The sequence below is a fragment of the Osmerus mordax genome, chromosome 7 (genome assembly GCF_038355195.1).
Source record: "Osmerus mordax isolate fOsmMor3 chromosome 7, fOsmMor3.pri, whole genome shotgun sequence".
NCBI classification, from domain to species: domain Eukaryota; kingdom Metazoa; phylum Chordata; class Actinopteri; order Osmeriformes; family Osmeridae; genus Osmerus; species Osmerus mordax.
The window spans coordinates 21,646,271-21,663,867 of record NC_090056.1 but is presented as its reverse complement, the minus strand read 5'-3'; the positions used below and the strand labels follow the sequence as shown (position 1 = coordinate 21,663,867).

The 17,597-nt window shown below is 46.3% G+C and overlaps 1 protein-coding gene across 3 annotated transcripts; it reads right to left on the bottom strand.

The window, feature by feature from the left end:
* Positions 1-717: 717 nt before the first annotated feature.
* Positions 718-6,196, bottom strand: krt5 (keratin 5). 3 transcript variants are annotated; one of them, XM_067239875.1, is made up of 10 exons: positions 5,859-6,195; positions 5,554-5,810; positions 3,906-4,114; positions 3,764-3,824; positions 3,296-3,391; positions 2,930-3,094; positions 2,580-2,705; positions 2,189-2,409; positions 1,862-1,932; positions 718-1,642 (listed from the first exon to the last, which is right to left on the bottom strand). In XM_067239875.1, the coding sequence occupies exons 1-10, from the start codon at positions 6,115-6,117 to the stop codon at positions 1,416-1,418; spliced, it is 1,692 nt and encodes a 563-aa protein (XP_067095976.1). In that variant the 5' UTR covers positions 6,118-6,195; the 3' UTR covers positions 718-1,415. The 3 variants fall into 3 exon arrangements, with proteins under 3 accessions (XP_067095976.1, XP_067095973.1, XP_067095974.1); XM_067239872.1 differs by having other exon boundaries at positions 5,554-6,196; XM_067239873.1 differs by having other exon boundaries at positions 1,865-1,932; positions 5,554-6,196.
* Positions 6,197-17,597: the final 11,401 nt, after the last annotated feature.

The following is a 17,597-nucleotide window of genomic DNA, read 5'->3' as shown; positions in this document are numbered from 1 at the left end:
TTGTGGCTATCTTGTTGTTATGATCAGTGACCTATGCACTTTGTAAAGCTCTCTCTTGGAAGTCGCTTTGGATAAAAGCGTCTGATAAATGAATAAATGTAAATGTAATGTGAAAGGAGAGCAGGACGGGGAAGAAGAGAACAGAGAAGCCTAAAACAGACCTAAACCATAACCCTAAAACAGATTAGATGAAAGCAAAACAAAGTTCAATAGAGTATAATAAAGTCATCATGAAGTACTCATCAATGATGCTAACTTTTGTTTAGAAACATTTTTTTGAAAAGTTTCTTTCAACCTTTCAAAAATAATTTGAAAAAAAGTTACCTTTTTGCAAAAATATTTTTTCAACCATTCAAGGTTGCAATTAGTGGATGACGAGGAGGCCGGACCTGTCCGACACAGGTGTATAAAATAGTTTGCGCTGGCAATGTTAAATGCCTAACTGTGTAAACTGTAGCTGGTGCTAGTTAGGCTAAGTGTAAACTGTAGCTGGTAATATGTTAGGCTAGCTAACCGTTGTTAAGATGGCTAGATTTGGAATTATTGTAGTGTAATATAGTATAGCAATACTTTAAGTCCCTTAAGTAAGGGAAGTACAGTGCACTGTTTATTGTGGTGAGTAATGTGGGCCCTGTACCCCAGTAGAGCGTTGTGTGTAGCACGGCCCCCGGTCTCAAGCATACAGAGATACTACAGAAGACACTGGATCACAGAAGCTTGATCTAGAGCTCAGGGTTTATTCAGCATGTTTACAGCATGTTCATCACATGGCCAATCACAACAGAGGAATCTGGTTACAACTGTCTAGACACTTTTTGGTAAAAATGTTTAAAGAAAGAAACAAAACTGAAACCAGGTGCCAGTAGGAGGCCTACAGGGTACAGAGACAGCTGGTTTTGTGGAGGGAACAGATAACTCTTTGTCCACTTCTGATGTCCCAAGATGGCACCAGTGAAGCACAGAAGGCATGGCTAACACTGGCTTCAGATGGGAAATCCTTTTTATCAAAATATTAAGCTGTAAAACTAAATATTGTAACTGCCTTTATAGTTAAAACATCACCCACTAAGAATGCTCTATCATGGCCAAAGGGACCACTGCTGTGTCTCTGTACACCCTGGTTGACTGAGGGAGGAGGAAGTCCCTTTGCTGGTGTAGTTCAGAAAATACTGCTCTCTGTCCTAGTTAGTTTTAAGTGTTCAGAGACTAGAGTGGGCTGTAGCTGAACAGCATCCCCTAGTGGCCAGTCTGTGTGTGTGCCCCTGCAGCACATGCTGGCCGCTGGGCTGGAGGTCAGAGGGGACTGCCTGGCGGGAACATGAGGAGTGTAAGTGAGTTAGCTAGGTCTGTGAAGAGGGGATGAATAGAAGATGGAAGAATGGAAGAAGGAGAGAGGAAGGGGCACACAGCTGTGTTCAGAAGCGTCTGCTGCTCTGGACCACTGAGGAGCGAGACATGGACATCCCTCCTCCTCCACCGCTCAGGCTGCCGAAGCCTCCTCCTCCGCTGCTCATGCTGCTCATGCCGTAGCCCGCACCCCCTCCTCCTCCTCCTCCCAGGGACATGGACATCCCGCTGCCGCCCCCGTAGCCAAATCCTCCTCCTCCTCCTCCTCCTCCCATCCCAAACCCTGCTCCGGAGCCTGGGAGAGGGAGGGAGGGGTGGAAGGATGTAGGGATGAAGATAGAGAGAGGGATACAAGTCAAGACTCAGACCCATGATGCAGATGAGTTGAACATCTTCTATTCTACTTGATAAACACATACTGGAACTGTATCTATAAATGACAGGCTGGACAACAGTGTGTACAACAGTACTGGGACTGGTGTGTGTATGTGAGAATCTAGGAAGGTGTTCTTACCACCACCGCCTCCTCCTCCACCACCTGAGGTCTGGATGTGAATGGTGGCAGTTCCACCGCCTGACGAGATCCTGGAGAGAGGGAGGGAGAGGGAGGGAGGGAGGGAGGGAGGGAGGGAGGGAGGGAGGGAGGGAGGGGGAGAGAGAGAGAGAGAGAGAGAGGGAAGGAGGAAGACAGGGAGGGAATGTTACTCAATCTGGAGGAAGAGCTGTAGTTTGACTTTTTAGCAGTTAACAAATCAAGTTAATCAAAAATAATAGATTGCAAAATCATCCCTTGTTTGACACACAGAAGATCCCAAAATTGAGTTTTGGTTGCACCGTCTACCTGGTCTCCTCTCCTTCCAGCAGTTTCCTGTAGGTGGCGATCTCGATGTCCAGGGCCAGCTTGACGTTCATCAGCTCCTGGTACTCTCTCACCTGGCGTGCCATATCCTGCTTGGCTCTCTGGAGCGCTGCCTCGAGGTCGCTGATGCGGAGTCTGGCATCCTTCACTGCCAGCTCTCCACGCTCCTCCGCCTCGGCTATCTGGGCCTCCAGGTTAGCACGCTGGAGGAGAGGAGGAGAGGAGGAGGAGAGAGGAGAAGAGTATAAGATGAATGTTAGAAGAGGAGAAAACATGGATCATTTGTGGTTTCAATCTCACTGGGTATCACACAAGTTTCTCAGAATTTTTCACCAAGGTAGGGCTTGTAGACGTTGGCTGCAGCAGGACCTACCTGTCCTTTGACGGCTTCAATCTCGTTCTGGAGCCGGCTGATCATGCGGTTGAGCTCTGCGATCTCTGACTTGGTGCTGCGCAGGTCCTCTCCATACTGCCCTGCAGAGCTCTGCATCTCCTCAAACTGCAGACAGTCATGTGTTTAGTCTCCTCTCAAGGAACTGACAGGCCTCATCAACATCTCATCCTTTGATCTGTTTTCAATGTTCATGATAAACGACCAGGCAGAAACCCCTGTGCATTGTACTGTATTTGCATTATTTGTATGTCGCTTTGGATGAAATAATCAGATAAAAGCATAGAAAGTAGAGTGAAGAATAAAATGACCAGCAACCCGGTTAACTCTACCTTCTGCTTGTACCAGGTCTCAGCCTCTGCCCTGCTGCGGTTGGCGATTTCCTCGTACTGGGCGCGGACCTCAGCCACGATGGAGTCCATGTCCAGGTTGCGGCTGTTGTCCATCTCCACCACCACTGAGGTGTCCTTGATCTGCCCCTGCAGCTCAGACAGCTCCTGCAGACAGAGAGGGAGAGAAGAAGAAGACAAGAAAAAGAGCAGGAGCAGAGAATGGTTGTGGAGAAAAAGAGAGAGAAAAAGAGAGAGAGAGAGAGAAAGAAAGAGAGAGGACAAACAGTCAGCACAGTGTGTGTTTTCTTGACACAGGGCCTGGTGAGCCTGTCTTCTGAGGAACAGCTGGTCTGGTAGGGTACCCACCGCCTCATAGATGGCTCTGAGGAAGTTGATCTCGTCCTGGAGGGCATCCACCCGGGCCTCCAGCTCCACCTTCCCCATGTAGGCTCCGTCCACATCCTGCAACCACACATGGAGGCGTTACGGTCTGCGGCCAGGGCCAGGGCCAGGGCCAGAGCCAGGGCCAGGGCCAGGGCCAGGGTCAGGGTCAGGGTCAGGGCCAGGGCCAGGGCCAGGGCCAGGGCCAGGGCCAGGGCCAGAGCCAGAGCCAGAGCCAGGGCCAGGGCCAGGGTCAGGGCCAGGGTCAGGGCCAGGGCCAGGGTCAGGGTCACGGACATGTCACAGTTCTAAATTTGGAGTAAGGGTGCTAAATATGTACCCAGCACACAACCTGTCCAAGAGCCAAAACATCTGTGGTTGGAGCTCAGTAAAACTCAAACCTGGTTTGAGCAGATTCAGGTTGTAACTGGGTTCCTCTAGTTTCACACTCACCTTCTTGAGCAGGACAAACTCGTTCTCCACTGCGGCCCGTTTGTTGATTTCATCTTCATATCTGAACAGAGGAAGAGAGGATGTCAACGTGAAGGAACGAGAGAGAAATGATATTCAGAGGGTGCTGGTATCCCAGACTCACTTGTTCTTGAAGTCCTCGACCAGCCCCTGCATGTTCTTCAGCTCTCCTTCCAGCTTGATCTTCTCGTTGCCCAGGCCGTCCAGCTGTCTGCGCAGGTTAGCAATGTAGGCCTCAAACATGCCGTCGATGTTGGAACGTGTGGTGGTCTGGTCCTGCAGGAGGCTCCACTTGGTCTCCAGCATCTTGTTCTGCTGCTCCAGGAAACGCACCTGGGACCAGCAAGAGAATAAGAAGAGCAAGGGGTCAGGTGACCAGGAAGTTGAGGACTAACTTGACTACTGTCAGGTGACCAGGAAGTTGAGGGCAAACCACAGTTGTCTTTGGCTGTCAGGAACAATGCTGCAGAACTCTGTAATGACCCAGGTAAGCCTTTAATTAAATAACTATATTGGCTATACCTGCCATAGTGGTTGTCATGGGTGTGGCATCATATCAACTATGATCAGACTGGGGGAAAACACCTCACAGAGTTGAAGGAGAAAACATTTTAACACTGTTTGAGCTGTACTCTGGTAGCAGAACTCCAATATTTCTACAGATAGCTGGCTGGCTGACTTTGGGTTAACTGGCTGGCTGACTTTGGATTAGCTGGTTGGCTGGCTGCAGTATGGACCTGCCTGTTGTTTGCTGTCATGTAGCTGTGGACTGAGTTGACTCCTAACAAGTCCTAACAGCTCCCCAGGAGAATTCCTTATGAGCAGCAGCACAGTTCAGGGGCGAGGCTGAGAGGCTGACAGGAGAGCTCCACCCTGCCCTACAGTATCACAGCAGGGCGTATCACAGCAGGACGTATCACAGCCTCTCATCAGGGATCATGTCAAGCTGCCGCACCCTGCCTGCAGGCAGAAGCTGCTGGATGGAACCTGCAGCCTCCTTAATCACCTCCCTTTCTCCCTCCTTCTCTCACTCACTCTCACTCCTTCTCTCCATCACTCTCCCTCCCTCTCTCCCCGACTCTCCCTCCCTCTTTCTCCCTTTTCTCTTTTTGTGTGTGAATCACACTGACAGCACTGTGAAGGGGCCCTGTAGCCCTGGGCATGACATCTGAAGGCTGTGCACCTATCGCCTCCCTGCACCTACTCTACTCCCCATAGCACAACCCATGCCCTCCCCTACACAAGCTCAGAGCACTCTGCTGGGAGGCTGCTGCTCCCATGGTGACTGTAGGGAACCTGATCCCCCCCTTCTAGAGAGGTACAGGTCATCGGATCTACCTGCTCTCAGGTTTCCCCCTAACCCTCACCAGCTCCGTCCCACAGTGTCACTCAAGTGATTCTCTCCCCCCCCCCCCCCCCTCTCTCTCTCTCTCTCTCTCTCTCTCTCTCTCTCTCTCTCTCTCTCTCTCTCTCCCTCTCTCTCACTCTGCAGCCGGCCTGCAAGCGCCTGGGTGCCCCGGGCTGACCAGTCATGCTCTAGTCCTCTGGTCCTCTGGTTATGAAGCAGCCAGGACACAATGCATTCACCACAGTATCGCTATCCTGACCGTTTGTTTCCGATTTAAAGGGCAGCACTGACATGCTTTGCATCTCAGCAGCTGTGAAATATTTATGAGCTCTCCAAGATGGGAGAGGGTAGACTACTCAGGCATGCTGCCAAGATATATGTATACATATATAGGGAGACATCCCAGAGGATGAGGGACACTCACCTTGTCGATGAAGGAGGCGAAGCGGTTGTTGAGGGTCTTGATCTGCTCCTTCTCATGGGTGCGGACGGTCTGGATGTTGGGGTCAATCTCCAGGTTCAGGGGAGCCAGCAGGCTCTGGTTGACGGTCACAGCCGTGATGGGAGCAGCAGCAAAGCCTCCGCCTCCACCCATACTGAAGCCTCCACCGCCGATACTGTAGCCACCTCCTCCACCGCCCATACCGAAGCCACCTCCGCCACCGCCCATACCGAAGCCACCTCCGCCACCGCCCATACCGAAGCCGCCACCGCCCATACTGTAGCCACCTCCGCCCATACTGAAGCTACTTCCACCTCCGCCCAAAGCTAAACCTCCACCACCTCCACCCATACCGAAGCCGCCCCCGCCGGAGCGCCGGATGGACACACTGCTCATCCGGCTGGAGCCCATGGGTGCCGCTGCTGCCGAGAAGCTGGAGAAGCCAGAGCTCTTCCTGATGCTGCCGCCTCCAAACCCTCCGAGCCCGCCGCTCAAACTGCCGCCGCCAAAGCTGCCGGAGGACGAGGACTTGTACGTGACGCTCATGATGGCTGTTCCTGAGGGCTGAAGGAAAGGACGGTGGAGCTCACTGAGAGGAGAATCAGACACCTCTGAGTGCCTCCTCTCTGGACTCACCCTGCTTATATCTGCCTCGGAGGGGGAGGAGTCTCCACACACCCCATCCTGGCCCCACCCACTTCACCATGGCTTGTACCTGTCCCAGGCTTCACCTGCGGGGAGAGAAGGAGGGCTGTTCAACTCTCTGTCACGTCAAGCAGGTAGGGGTGCCTTGTAACCTGATCTGTCCAGGGTACACCCAGCTACTCACACAGACATGGCTGCAGGCCCTCCGGCCATGAGGCCTTTAGATGTCATTTACCTGCAGGGGTGGAGGGAGCTGTGCACATAACTTTCCCATGTCCAACTGATGATGGGGTAAAAATCATAATCATACAGAGATACAGCCCTGTTGAACTGACTATGAGTATCATGTAGACATAATATGGAGTCAGTTGGCTGAGCGGTGAGGGAATCGGGCTAGTAATCCGAAGGTTGCCAGTTCGATTCCCGGTCATGCCAACTGACGTTGTGTCCTTGGGCAAGGCACTTCACCCTACTTGCCTCGGGGGAATGTCCCTGTACTTACTGTAAGTCGCTCTGGATAAGAGCGTCTGCTAAATGACTAAATGTAAATGTAAATGTAAATATAGCTCAGACTTGGTCCTGGTCCTGGTTCTACTGCATGGTCCTGGTCCTGTGTAGGACTCAGATTGTTGATAGGAGCAGCAGGACCATGGCTGTCTGTGCACCTGGCCTGGTTATAATATCTAATCCTAACCCTGGCCTTGTGTTCATCATCTGCAGTCATGAAATTCTGGTAAGAGCATGACTGTAAGTGGTGATGTTACAGAGGAGCAGCGGGGATGAAAGGAAATGGAAAACGTAACTTTGGGAAAGGTTAGATGAAATGATCTTTAAGTCATATTAATGTTACATGTGTTAAATTGGAGTTAGAAGAGTAGAATAAAGGAGAGCGAGGATTCCAGCATGTTCCAACACAACGGCTGGTAGTGTCCCTGCCCTGAGTTCAGGCCCGCTGCCAGGAGAGACTGATGCTGACCAACATGTCTGAGCAGCGCAGACAGAGATGTTTGTGACTGAATAAAGCACCCTGGAACTGGATGGGAAACTTGTGTTTCCCATCATTACCCAAGCTCTGTGTGTTGCAGCTCAAACATGACAGGGTTCTGGAGAGAACCTTAAAGTGTTCATTTGTGTTTTAATCCAAAGCGATAAAAAGTGTAGTAGACAAGACAAGAAGTGCATAGTTAATAATTGTTACAAAACGCATTGTGTTTTGGTGTTTAGTGCCAAGGTGGACTGTAACTAGCCATAGTAATAATAACATCTAAACTACAATTTTACATTTTCCAATGAGAGAATGGTGCAGCAATAACATCATTTCAACCTCGTAAAAGGTTTTGTGGAACGCTGGAGACATATTGAGCAGAGATTCATGTTGAGACATAATTAATTTTACAGCAGATTCCTGTTGGGGCACATCGAGATGACACATGCCGACGCCTCCCTCTGTAAAGGACAGGTGCAGCCCCGGGTGCAGCACCGCCCCTCGCCCCCCCGGGTGCAGCCCCGCCCCTCGCCCCCCCGGGTGCAGCCCCGCCCCTCGCCCCCCCGGGTGCAGCACCGCCCCTCGCCCCCCCGATGCACAGTTTTCATTCAGTACCTACATGCATAAACAATAGTATGTAGGATCATTTTTCTTCTCATAATGGCCTAGGGATGACAAAGTACACATTTTATCCAGAAGCTGATTTGGGGAATTGGAACACTGCATGAAGGACCTCATGATGAATCTTCCGGATGTCCACCACTTATCGTTATATTTTATATTTGATCATTTAAAAATGACCTTTTCCACCCTGCAGGGAGAGCAGTGAGAGACAAAGTTGTCACTAGTACTCATTTGATGTGCTAAGATGTGACAGGTGACATTTCAGGCCTCTTGTTGGAACAGGTTGTGGAATTCTCCCTGCCTCTTTTCTCAGTGTGTGAAGCTTATGATGATCCACTGATACCTGGCAGGAGATTTAGCTTAGAAATGTGAGAGTGATTATGAGGGTGAAACGAAGCCTGCAGGCCCCAGGCCCATACTGTACTATTTTCACCAGAAGAGCTTTGCAGCTTCTCTGTGAATGGCCCAATACCAGTCAGATAGTAAAGCATTTAGAAAAGCTAACTACAAATTCAGGCCGATGACTGTAGGAGTTTGGGAACAGAATAGGCAACTTGTCATTTCGTAGTTACTCTTAGGTCACCAGCAGCTCTAAACCAGCGTCACATGACCTTTGGGTTGGTTAAAGGTTTATAATTTTTCTAATTTAAACACATGGCTTACCTGTGGCTTATCTTTCCATCACTGGAGAACAACTAAAAAGCAGGTGTACCATCGCAGCCCGTATTGCCCCCAGGCTGAGCACTGAAGTTGACACCACTTAGTAGCTTGAACATCATTAACTTAAACTGCAGACCAGGACCAGGAGACATAGCAGGGGACCAGGACTTATGTTATGAATCAAGACATTGAAGATGGAACACCTGGAAACTGCAGGACTTCTCTTTGGGTTTCCGACCAGCCCCGTCTGATAGTAGCAAGAAACCAGCATGTGTGTTCCTGTGTGTGTTTGAGTGTGTGTATATCTGAGTGTGTGTGTGTGTGTGTGTGTGTGTGTGTGTGTGAAAGGGCAAGACATAGCAGGATATAAGCAGTGCAGGACTAGCAGGGCTACAGGCACATTAACACACCCTGGCACAGGGCAGAGCGAACACACAACACACCCTCCCGTAACCAGAGCCAGCAGACCACACCCTGACTCTTCGACTTCTGTCGAAGCCTCATTATTTAGCTCTCGTTTTCTGTTGCAAGTTAACAAGAGTAAAATCAGGCAATGTACCAATAATGGTAAATATTAATTTTATGTTGGTTTGAATATCAACATGTTTTATGAGTGTTTAAAAGTTAAGATATGTTATGATACATATATGTATTTAGTTTTGGCAGGGATTACAATTGGTAGGACTGGGATTACGCAGACTGGGGGCTGGGTACCTGGGCTGGGGGGGGGAGGTATTTTAGCTGGGGACAGGATGGATTTGGCTTCTCTGCTTCAGCCTCTGATATGTTCAGATGTAGCAGAAGCTTGTATCCAAAGCGACGTGCAGGCGTGAGGCCCACCTGTCCCTGTGTGGTAGGACACTGTTCCTCTTGAGTGTAGCCCTCCCTACTCCGTGTTCCTATATGCGTGAGACAACTTGTTTAGCTGATGTTATGTAACCAACTTTACCAGCAGCTATGAAGACTGTCAACTTGTTTTATAGACTGATTGTCAGACTGTCATCTCAAACCTCCCTGAAATAATTAAGGATAATTAATGACTTTCCCTGGTGACCTGGCCTGTTTTTTTTTATACAACTTTAGCATTAATAGGTAGAGTAGAACGATATCGTTTTAAATTAAGTTTACGATTAGATATTAATGGTAAATGAACTGCATTTCTGAAGCGCTTTTCTACCTTAGCAGTACTCAAAGTGTATGACATTATTGCCTCTCACTCACCCATTCACGCACACACTCACACACTCACGCACACACACACACTCACAGACTGATGGTGGTGGAGCTGCCATGCAGCTGGCCTGCTGATCAGGAGCAGCTTGGGGTTCAGTGTTTTGCTCCGACACTTTGACAACTGGCCAGGACTACTCTCTCCCCTCTATCTCCATCTCTCCTTCCCTCTCTCTCCGTCTCTCCTTCCCTTTCTCTTAGTTTAGTTCAGTTCAGTTCAAAGGGCTTTATTGGCATGAAAACAACAATTGTTCATATTGCCAAAGCAACGGTAGAATTACAGAAATATTCATCAATATAAATCATGGCCTTACATATACTTATATTTCATACACTCACATACATAGAGACACACACGGTAGTTAAAAATATACATACGTGTAACTACACCACAAAGGTGTACAACTTTGTATCCATGTTATTATTATTCAAGGTCATAGAATAATAATAAATCTCTACCTCCCTCTCTCTCTTTCCCTCTCTCTCCCTCCCACACAAAGCATAGCAGAGTACAATAGAGTACAGTAGAGCATAGTAGAATCATCATAAAGTACTCATCAATGATGCAAACATTTGTTTAGAAACAATTTTTTGAACTTGTTCTTCCAACATTTCAAAACCTTTTTTTGGGGGAAAACTTTTGAGCAAAAATATTTGTTTAACCTTTAAAAAAAAAAAAAAACACTTTTTATTCACACACAGTGAAATGAGAGGAGAACAGAGAATCCTAAAACATAGTTGATGAAACAGAATACAATAGAGTACAGTTGAGTATAGTAAAGTCCTCATGAAGCACTCATCAATGATACAAACCTTTGTTTAGAAACCTCCCCCCCCCCCCCCAAATTCAACCTTTCTAAACTTTTTTTCCCCAAAAAAATTATACATTTGTTTTTCAACCTTTCTAAACTTTTTAGCATTTTATTTTTTTAATTTTTCGAAACTTTCTTTTCACACACACAGTGAAAACACAGAAGAGGAGAGAGGAGGAGAGGCTAGAGGAGAACAGAGAAGCCTAAAACTGAGGGCCTCATGTACGTACATTTGCAAATGTAGCGTTATTAGCGCCATGGCCAACCCGCAGATAACGCACGCTGTGATACTTCAGTTTACGTCGTATTTACGAAACCTGCAGTTCCTCGGGTAATCATCGCCTTTCTCCGCCCACTATACCATAAATTACCATAAATACCATAAATAGGGAGTCAGGTGGCTGAGCGGTGAGGGAATCGGGCTAGTAATCCGAAGGTTTCCAGTTCGATTCCCGCTCATGCCAACTGACGTTGTGTCCTTGGGCAAGGCACTTCACCCTACTTGCTTCGGGGGAATGTCCCTGTACTTTCTGTAAGTCGCTCTGGATAAGAGCGTCTGCTAAATGACTAAATGTAAATGTAAATTAATTGCAAGCATTTAAACGTGCGATTGAATGGGCCTCCTTCTCTCTTTCTATCATGGATCAGCCACCGAAGTCAAAACAGCAAAAACAAAGATTTAGTGATAACGAAATTCATGTGCTTGTTCATGAGGTAACAGCGAATTCAAATATTATACAAGGCCGGAATTCCACACCGAAACAAAAAAATACAATCTGGACCGAAATTACAAATTCCAGTAACTGTAATATTGCATGGCTGCTTAATCTGTAACGCGTAATGATTTCTTGTTCACTCAACTGAAAAAGTTTGATCCTTGTGGCAAAAATCCTTTCAGATCGTCTCCTCGGCCCATGTCTTCGTCTTGCTCGGATTACTGCTGTCATTTCACCAGGATGCATATGCGAGGGAACCCGCGTGCATCCAGGTTTACACCTGCTTTTAAGAGGCACAGAATTTTCACTGCAAAATAGAGGCGCACTTTCATGGGCAGTTTTTGTACATACTGCGGAATACATAATTAGACGCACTTTACGCATCCATTTACATTTTACATTTACATTTAGTCATTTAGCAGACGCTCTTATCCAGAGCGACTTACAGTAAGTACAGGGACATTCCCCCGAGGCAAGTAGGGTGAAGTGCCTTGCCCAAGGACACAACGTCAGTTGGCATGACCGGGAATCGAACTGGCAACCTTCGGATTACTAGCCCGACTCCCTCACCGCTCAGCCACCTGACTCCCATCGCTTTATGGGAAACTCCCACTTTCCCCTTGACCCTCCCGTGAATGCATGACACGGAAAAGCACAATTTGTAATTTGCAGTTCCTGCGACAGGCAGTCTGCGCTTTTACCTCAGTGCGGCATGTTTGTAAATACCTCACCATGCTTTTACGCGCCAATTGCAAAACAAATACGTACATATACTAATACGCATTAGTATATGAGGCCCTAAGTATCAAACTGAGTATAGTAAAGTAAGGGTCTTTGCACACTGAGTACAAAATTCGTGTCCGAAACTTTCGTCTGTCAAAAAGTTCGGATCGGGTTCGATTTTCTGCATTTTTCGCATCCATAGCCAGCATTTTGACAAGTTTTTGACAATTCACCGAATTTTTAGGCTGACCATTAAGAAAAAACGCATACGAAAATTTCGCACTCAGTGCAGTCGCGGAGCCAGAGGGGTGGCCGGGGTAGGGTTAGGGTACTGGGTTAGGGTTAGGCACTGGACCCCCTGATATCGGACTGGCCACCCCAGGTGTCACCCCAAAATGTAATTCGCTATCCTATTTACGAAACCTGCAGTTCCTCGGGTAATCATCGCCTTTCTCCGCCCACTATACCATAAATTACCATAAATACCATAAATAGGGAGTCAGGTGGCTGAGCGGTGAGGGAGTCGGGCTGGTAATCAGAAGGCTGCCAGTTCGATTCCCGGTCATGCCAACTGACGTTGTGTCCTTGGGCAAGGCACTTCACCCCACTTGCCTCGGGGGGAATGTCCCTGTACTTACTGTAAGTCGCTCTGGATAAGAGCGTCTGCTAAATAACTAAATGTAAATGTAAATGTATCCTTGGCAATTGGATACTGATTGACATTTAATTTATCTTGTTAAAAGAAGCGTTTCTTTTGACATCTGGCTGCGCATTTTTTCAATCAAGGATATTTCAACAATTTACCAGTCAGTTACAAATCACTACGCCAGCGTCTGATACAGCGCCAGCGACGGAAGACAAGATCATATTAAAGTAATCGTTTTAAGGTTTAGCATAGGGGTTGAGGCTTCCTGAACAAAATGTTATGAAAGTTGAGTTGCTGGGCTGCAGAGCCATAGAAAAAGATGCATATTGGCAATTTGGTTCCATAACAGATTCAGATAAGAGAAATGTCTCTGTTTTTGTTTAGCACTTAGCTCTACCTTAGTAGCTAACAGCGCAGTTGTCGTACTGTGGTGTTAACAGAAAGAACAGACGCTAAACCTGGTCTTAACTTCGAATGCTCTATCCCCCTGCCCAACCCCCCTCCATGCCCCTTCGCCAACCACCAGGATGCCCGGCATCCGAACATTCCGGGCATTCCCGTGATTGGCAGTAGAAATTCTGTCCATATAAGTTATGAACAGAATCGGTGACAAAGGGCAGCCCTGGCGGAGTCCAACCCTCACCGGGAAAAAGTTCGACTTACTGCCAGCAATGCGGACCAAACTCTGGCACCGGTCGTACAGGGACCGAACAGCTCCGATCAGGGAGTCCGGTACCCCGTACTCCCGGAGCACCCCCCACATGAGCCCCCGAGGGACACGGTCAAGGGGAAACTGTCAAAAAGGGGCATTTTCCTGAAGATTTTCATCAACTAAAAAATATTTTCACAATCTTGAGTAAGTTCTGATTTGATTTGTATAATGTTTTTATATTTCCATCAAATATTTATTGAGTAAATTGACAAAATAGCTATGTTGCCTCAAAGCAACAACATGCAATAGTGGACTGAGGATTCCATGTAGCCATGCATGTTTATAAAATGACACAGATGTCAGTAAATAAGTAATTATTTTACTAACTACCACTACATAACTTGTTTTGGAGATTAACATGATAAATAACAATATTTTATACTTTGTTTATTTTGTGTTTGTGTTACTTTGTTATGTTGTGTTGTTCTCTGGCCTCCCAATTACCCACCTAAAAAATTTACAGCGGGTGCAAAATGCTGCTGCTAGACTATTGACCAGATCAAGAAAGTTTGATCACATAACATCTACTCTTGTCTCTCTACACTGGCTCCCTATCCAAGCCAGAGCTGACTTCAAAGTTCTACTACTAACATACAAATCTCTGCATGGATTGGCACCACTGTACCTCTCCGGTCTCCTTGCACCCTATTGCCCCGCAAGGACACTTAGATCTCAAGATGCCGGCTATCTGGTGGTTCCCAAAGTTAAGAAAAAAACAGCTGGAGGTAGGGCATTCTCATATAGAGCACCTCTTCTCTGGAACAAATTACCCGTCTCAATTAAGGAGTCTGATACTGTTTCAACATTTAAAATTAGGTTAAAAACTTTATTGTTTAGTCAATTCTACGACTGTTAAAGGTAAGTATGTTACTAGTTGGAGGCAACGGGGGACGGGTTGCTTCCATCCTTATTCTATAAGTATAACTTATTTTAGAGTTGTCTTCCCCTGGAACAGATTTCATGTTCCAAATGGGGGGGGCTGTCGCTGTCTTGATGTGTGGGGTTGCATCAAATTCCCCTTTTTTGCTCCGTTAAATTGCTGCACCAGTCCACACTTGACCGGTGGGGATCTCATTCTATTATGACTGTAACTGTTAGCTGCTCCTGGCATTCTCTAATCCCTGCTCTCCTCTCTCTGTCCCCCCCCCACACACATCCCTTGTGGTGTGGGGGGTTTGAGTTGTCAGCACCTGCCTGGTCGTCGGTCAGCCAACGCTGGACCTGGTCGTGAGTCTCCCGGTCCTGTCCTACATCTATAAAGTTGAACAATGGATTTTGGTGTTTTAAAAACCCACCGACACTGTATGACTATGTTTAGCCTGTGTTCTGCTCCTCTCTCTCACCAACCGTCTCTGGAGGAGGGGATCCCTCTCTGAATTGCTCCTCCCAAGGTTTCTTCCATTTTTTCTCCTGTTGAGAGTTTTTTGGGAGTTTTTCCTTGTCTTCCTTGAGGGTTTAGGTTGGTTGAGGGGCAGTTCTATGGGCATATGTGAAGCCCTCTGTGACATGCTTGCGTGTAAAAAGGGCTATACAAATACATTTGATTTGATTTGATTTATTGATTTAGCTATTGGTAGTGTCCCGATAATGTAAGAAACACATCCATGTCAGTGGATGTGCTTGCGTGCATGCACCCACACATTCATGTACACAGGTGTATCTGTGTTCATTTCCATTACCCAATTTAATAAAATGTGTCTTTTTCTGTGTTTAGAGAATGAACACATCAATGTTCTATGGTAAAGGGAGAGTGAGAAGTCAGACACTGAGAAAAGTTAACACTCCTGAGAAAAACTGCTTTTTTGACTTCCACACACAGTGAAGCTGTTGACCTAATGATACAAAAATCATTACTGTTTATCTTTTTTTTTGAAATACAATAAAATTGAAATGAAATGCCAATCTCTTTTAGAGCCACTGTGTGAATTCCTAATGTAAAAATTAAAATTAATTTTGTAAAAGTTTTTTCCTTTGTTGCGCGTTGTTGCTTGTAGGTAACAAACCTCCTCTAAAAGTATCATTGACAGCCACTGTCTTGTTTTTACAGTACAGATGTTTCCATTTATTGTGTTTTTTAATAAGTACTTTCATGAAATGTGATAAAAACATTGAAATAAATATGAATCTTCAATAAAATGTATTTTTACCATTTACTACCGTTATTGCATGTTGTTGCCCCAAAGTAACATACTCAAATGTACCTCACCCCCACAAAATAAATTAAATTTAGTGTTCAAAGGTTTATTGTGCACCATAATAAGTACAAAAGTCTGACCAAATAATTTTTTTATCCATTATTTCATAAGGCATGCAGTAGGGGGTTATATGTCAACAAGATTCAACAAGACATTTTCATCTGGCTATACCCAACGTTTAGATCTGTTGTGGTATTTATGCAAATTAGCACATACCTAATTAGATTATGCACTGTTTGCCCATGTTAACAAACTACTTCAAAAAACTTGTTATACATTTTCTGTTTGTCTTAATGTAAGTAATCAACTCATTATTTTCATGGTGATATCTAAAGGTTAAAATGTTTACCCTATTCACGTGAGAAAAATAATGAATAGGCGTATGAATAGGCTATATTTGGGTCTTTTTCGAAACTTTCCCCTATTGGGATTCTTATTGGCTTTTTTTTCCTTACTCAGGGCATATTGAGGATAGAAAATCAGTTGAGTTTGCTTCTGTTGCAATTTGTCCTAGGTTGACCCCCATTTTGTCTTAAAATGACTGGACTATTTGGGCTGTGGTAACGTCTTCATTTCCCTGAGATGAATACAGTTCTCTAAGGCACCCTTTCCTCTACTACTCAGCAGATCCCCAGCCTGTTACAGCCTGCCCATCTCGTCAGAAGAAGAACATTAGTGGAGCACTCATGACCTTTAATAGTACAATGTTTCTGCATTTTAAAGAGCAACTCTTCATCTCTTCTTTCTTTACGAGTAGATGCTTATCTGTCTGATTGTCAATCTCTCCCTCCCTCTCCCCCTCTCCCTCCCTCCCTGTTCTTCATCTGAAGGGTAGGTGTTTCTCAGACCCTTCAACAGTTGATGAGAGATAGTATTTGCATGCAGGAGAGTCAGGGTGGAGGCCTGCATGTGCAGGGTTTTGGGATCCTGTCCCTCCCCTCATGTCTGACGAACATGTACTGCTGCTGACTTCTCTATTTGTATATTAGGAGGTTTATTATATTTTAGCTCATTATAGCTGTAATCTATGTTCTGGGTACTTATATGTTATGTTATGCCAGGTTGCTTTGCGTTGTCTTGTCCTAAGAATTTCAGTGCCCAGTCTGACCCTGTGTTGTTCTGTGCATCTGACAATAAAAGACTTGAACTTGAACTCTACTAGTAAAGTACCTTCTTACATGGGCCTGCACATTGCTCTGTTAGCAAAACAGGAGTTACTCTCTGGACCTTGATAAGTATCACTCCCTCCTAAAATCCTTTTCTGCTCAGACAACTGCTACTAAAACCCACTACTTCCTGAACAAAATTACCTCTGCCTCAAACCCTCACAAACTTTTCTCAACCTTTTCCACCCTTCTTAACACACCTCCCCTGCCCCACCTTCCTCCCTGACAGCAGATGACTTCTCATTCTTTGAGAAGAAAGTTGTTGATATTGGCCGCGTTTCCCAGATTAACGAATCTGGGTAAGTCGGCCATTAGCAATCAGTTCCCTGAACCTATCTTTTCTACTCACTCACCCTCTATGACTGACCCAACTAAATGTCTAAACCATTTATTTCCCATGTCCGAGGCAGAGATCTCAGAAAGGGATTTATTCGCCATGAAAGTTTGCATCTCTGACCTCATCCTCTCTCATCACCCTACCTCCTGTCCCCTTGATCCAGTCCCCTCTCCTCTCTTCCAAACCATATCTCCCTCCATCATAACTTTTCTTCTCCATGTCCTTAACTCTTCTCTTACTTCTCGCACCTTCCCCTCAGCCTCCAAACAGGCCCGGGTTACCCCTCTACTCAAAAAACCCTACCTTAACCCTGCCGTCCTCCAGAACTACAGACCAGTATCACTGCTACCCTTCTTTTAAAAAACAATTGAACGTATCTAATCAGCTAACTTTCTCTCTCAGAACAACATACTAGACCCCAACCAACCAGGCTTCAAGGCTGGCCACTCCACAGAAACTGCCCTCCTGTCAGTCACTACTGCACTCCAGTCTGCAAGAGCTGCTTCAAGGTCATCTGTCATCATTCTGCTACTACTACGAAGCTACGACTAATTCAACTTGCTTCTCGCCGGACT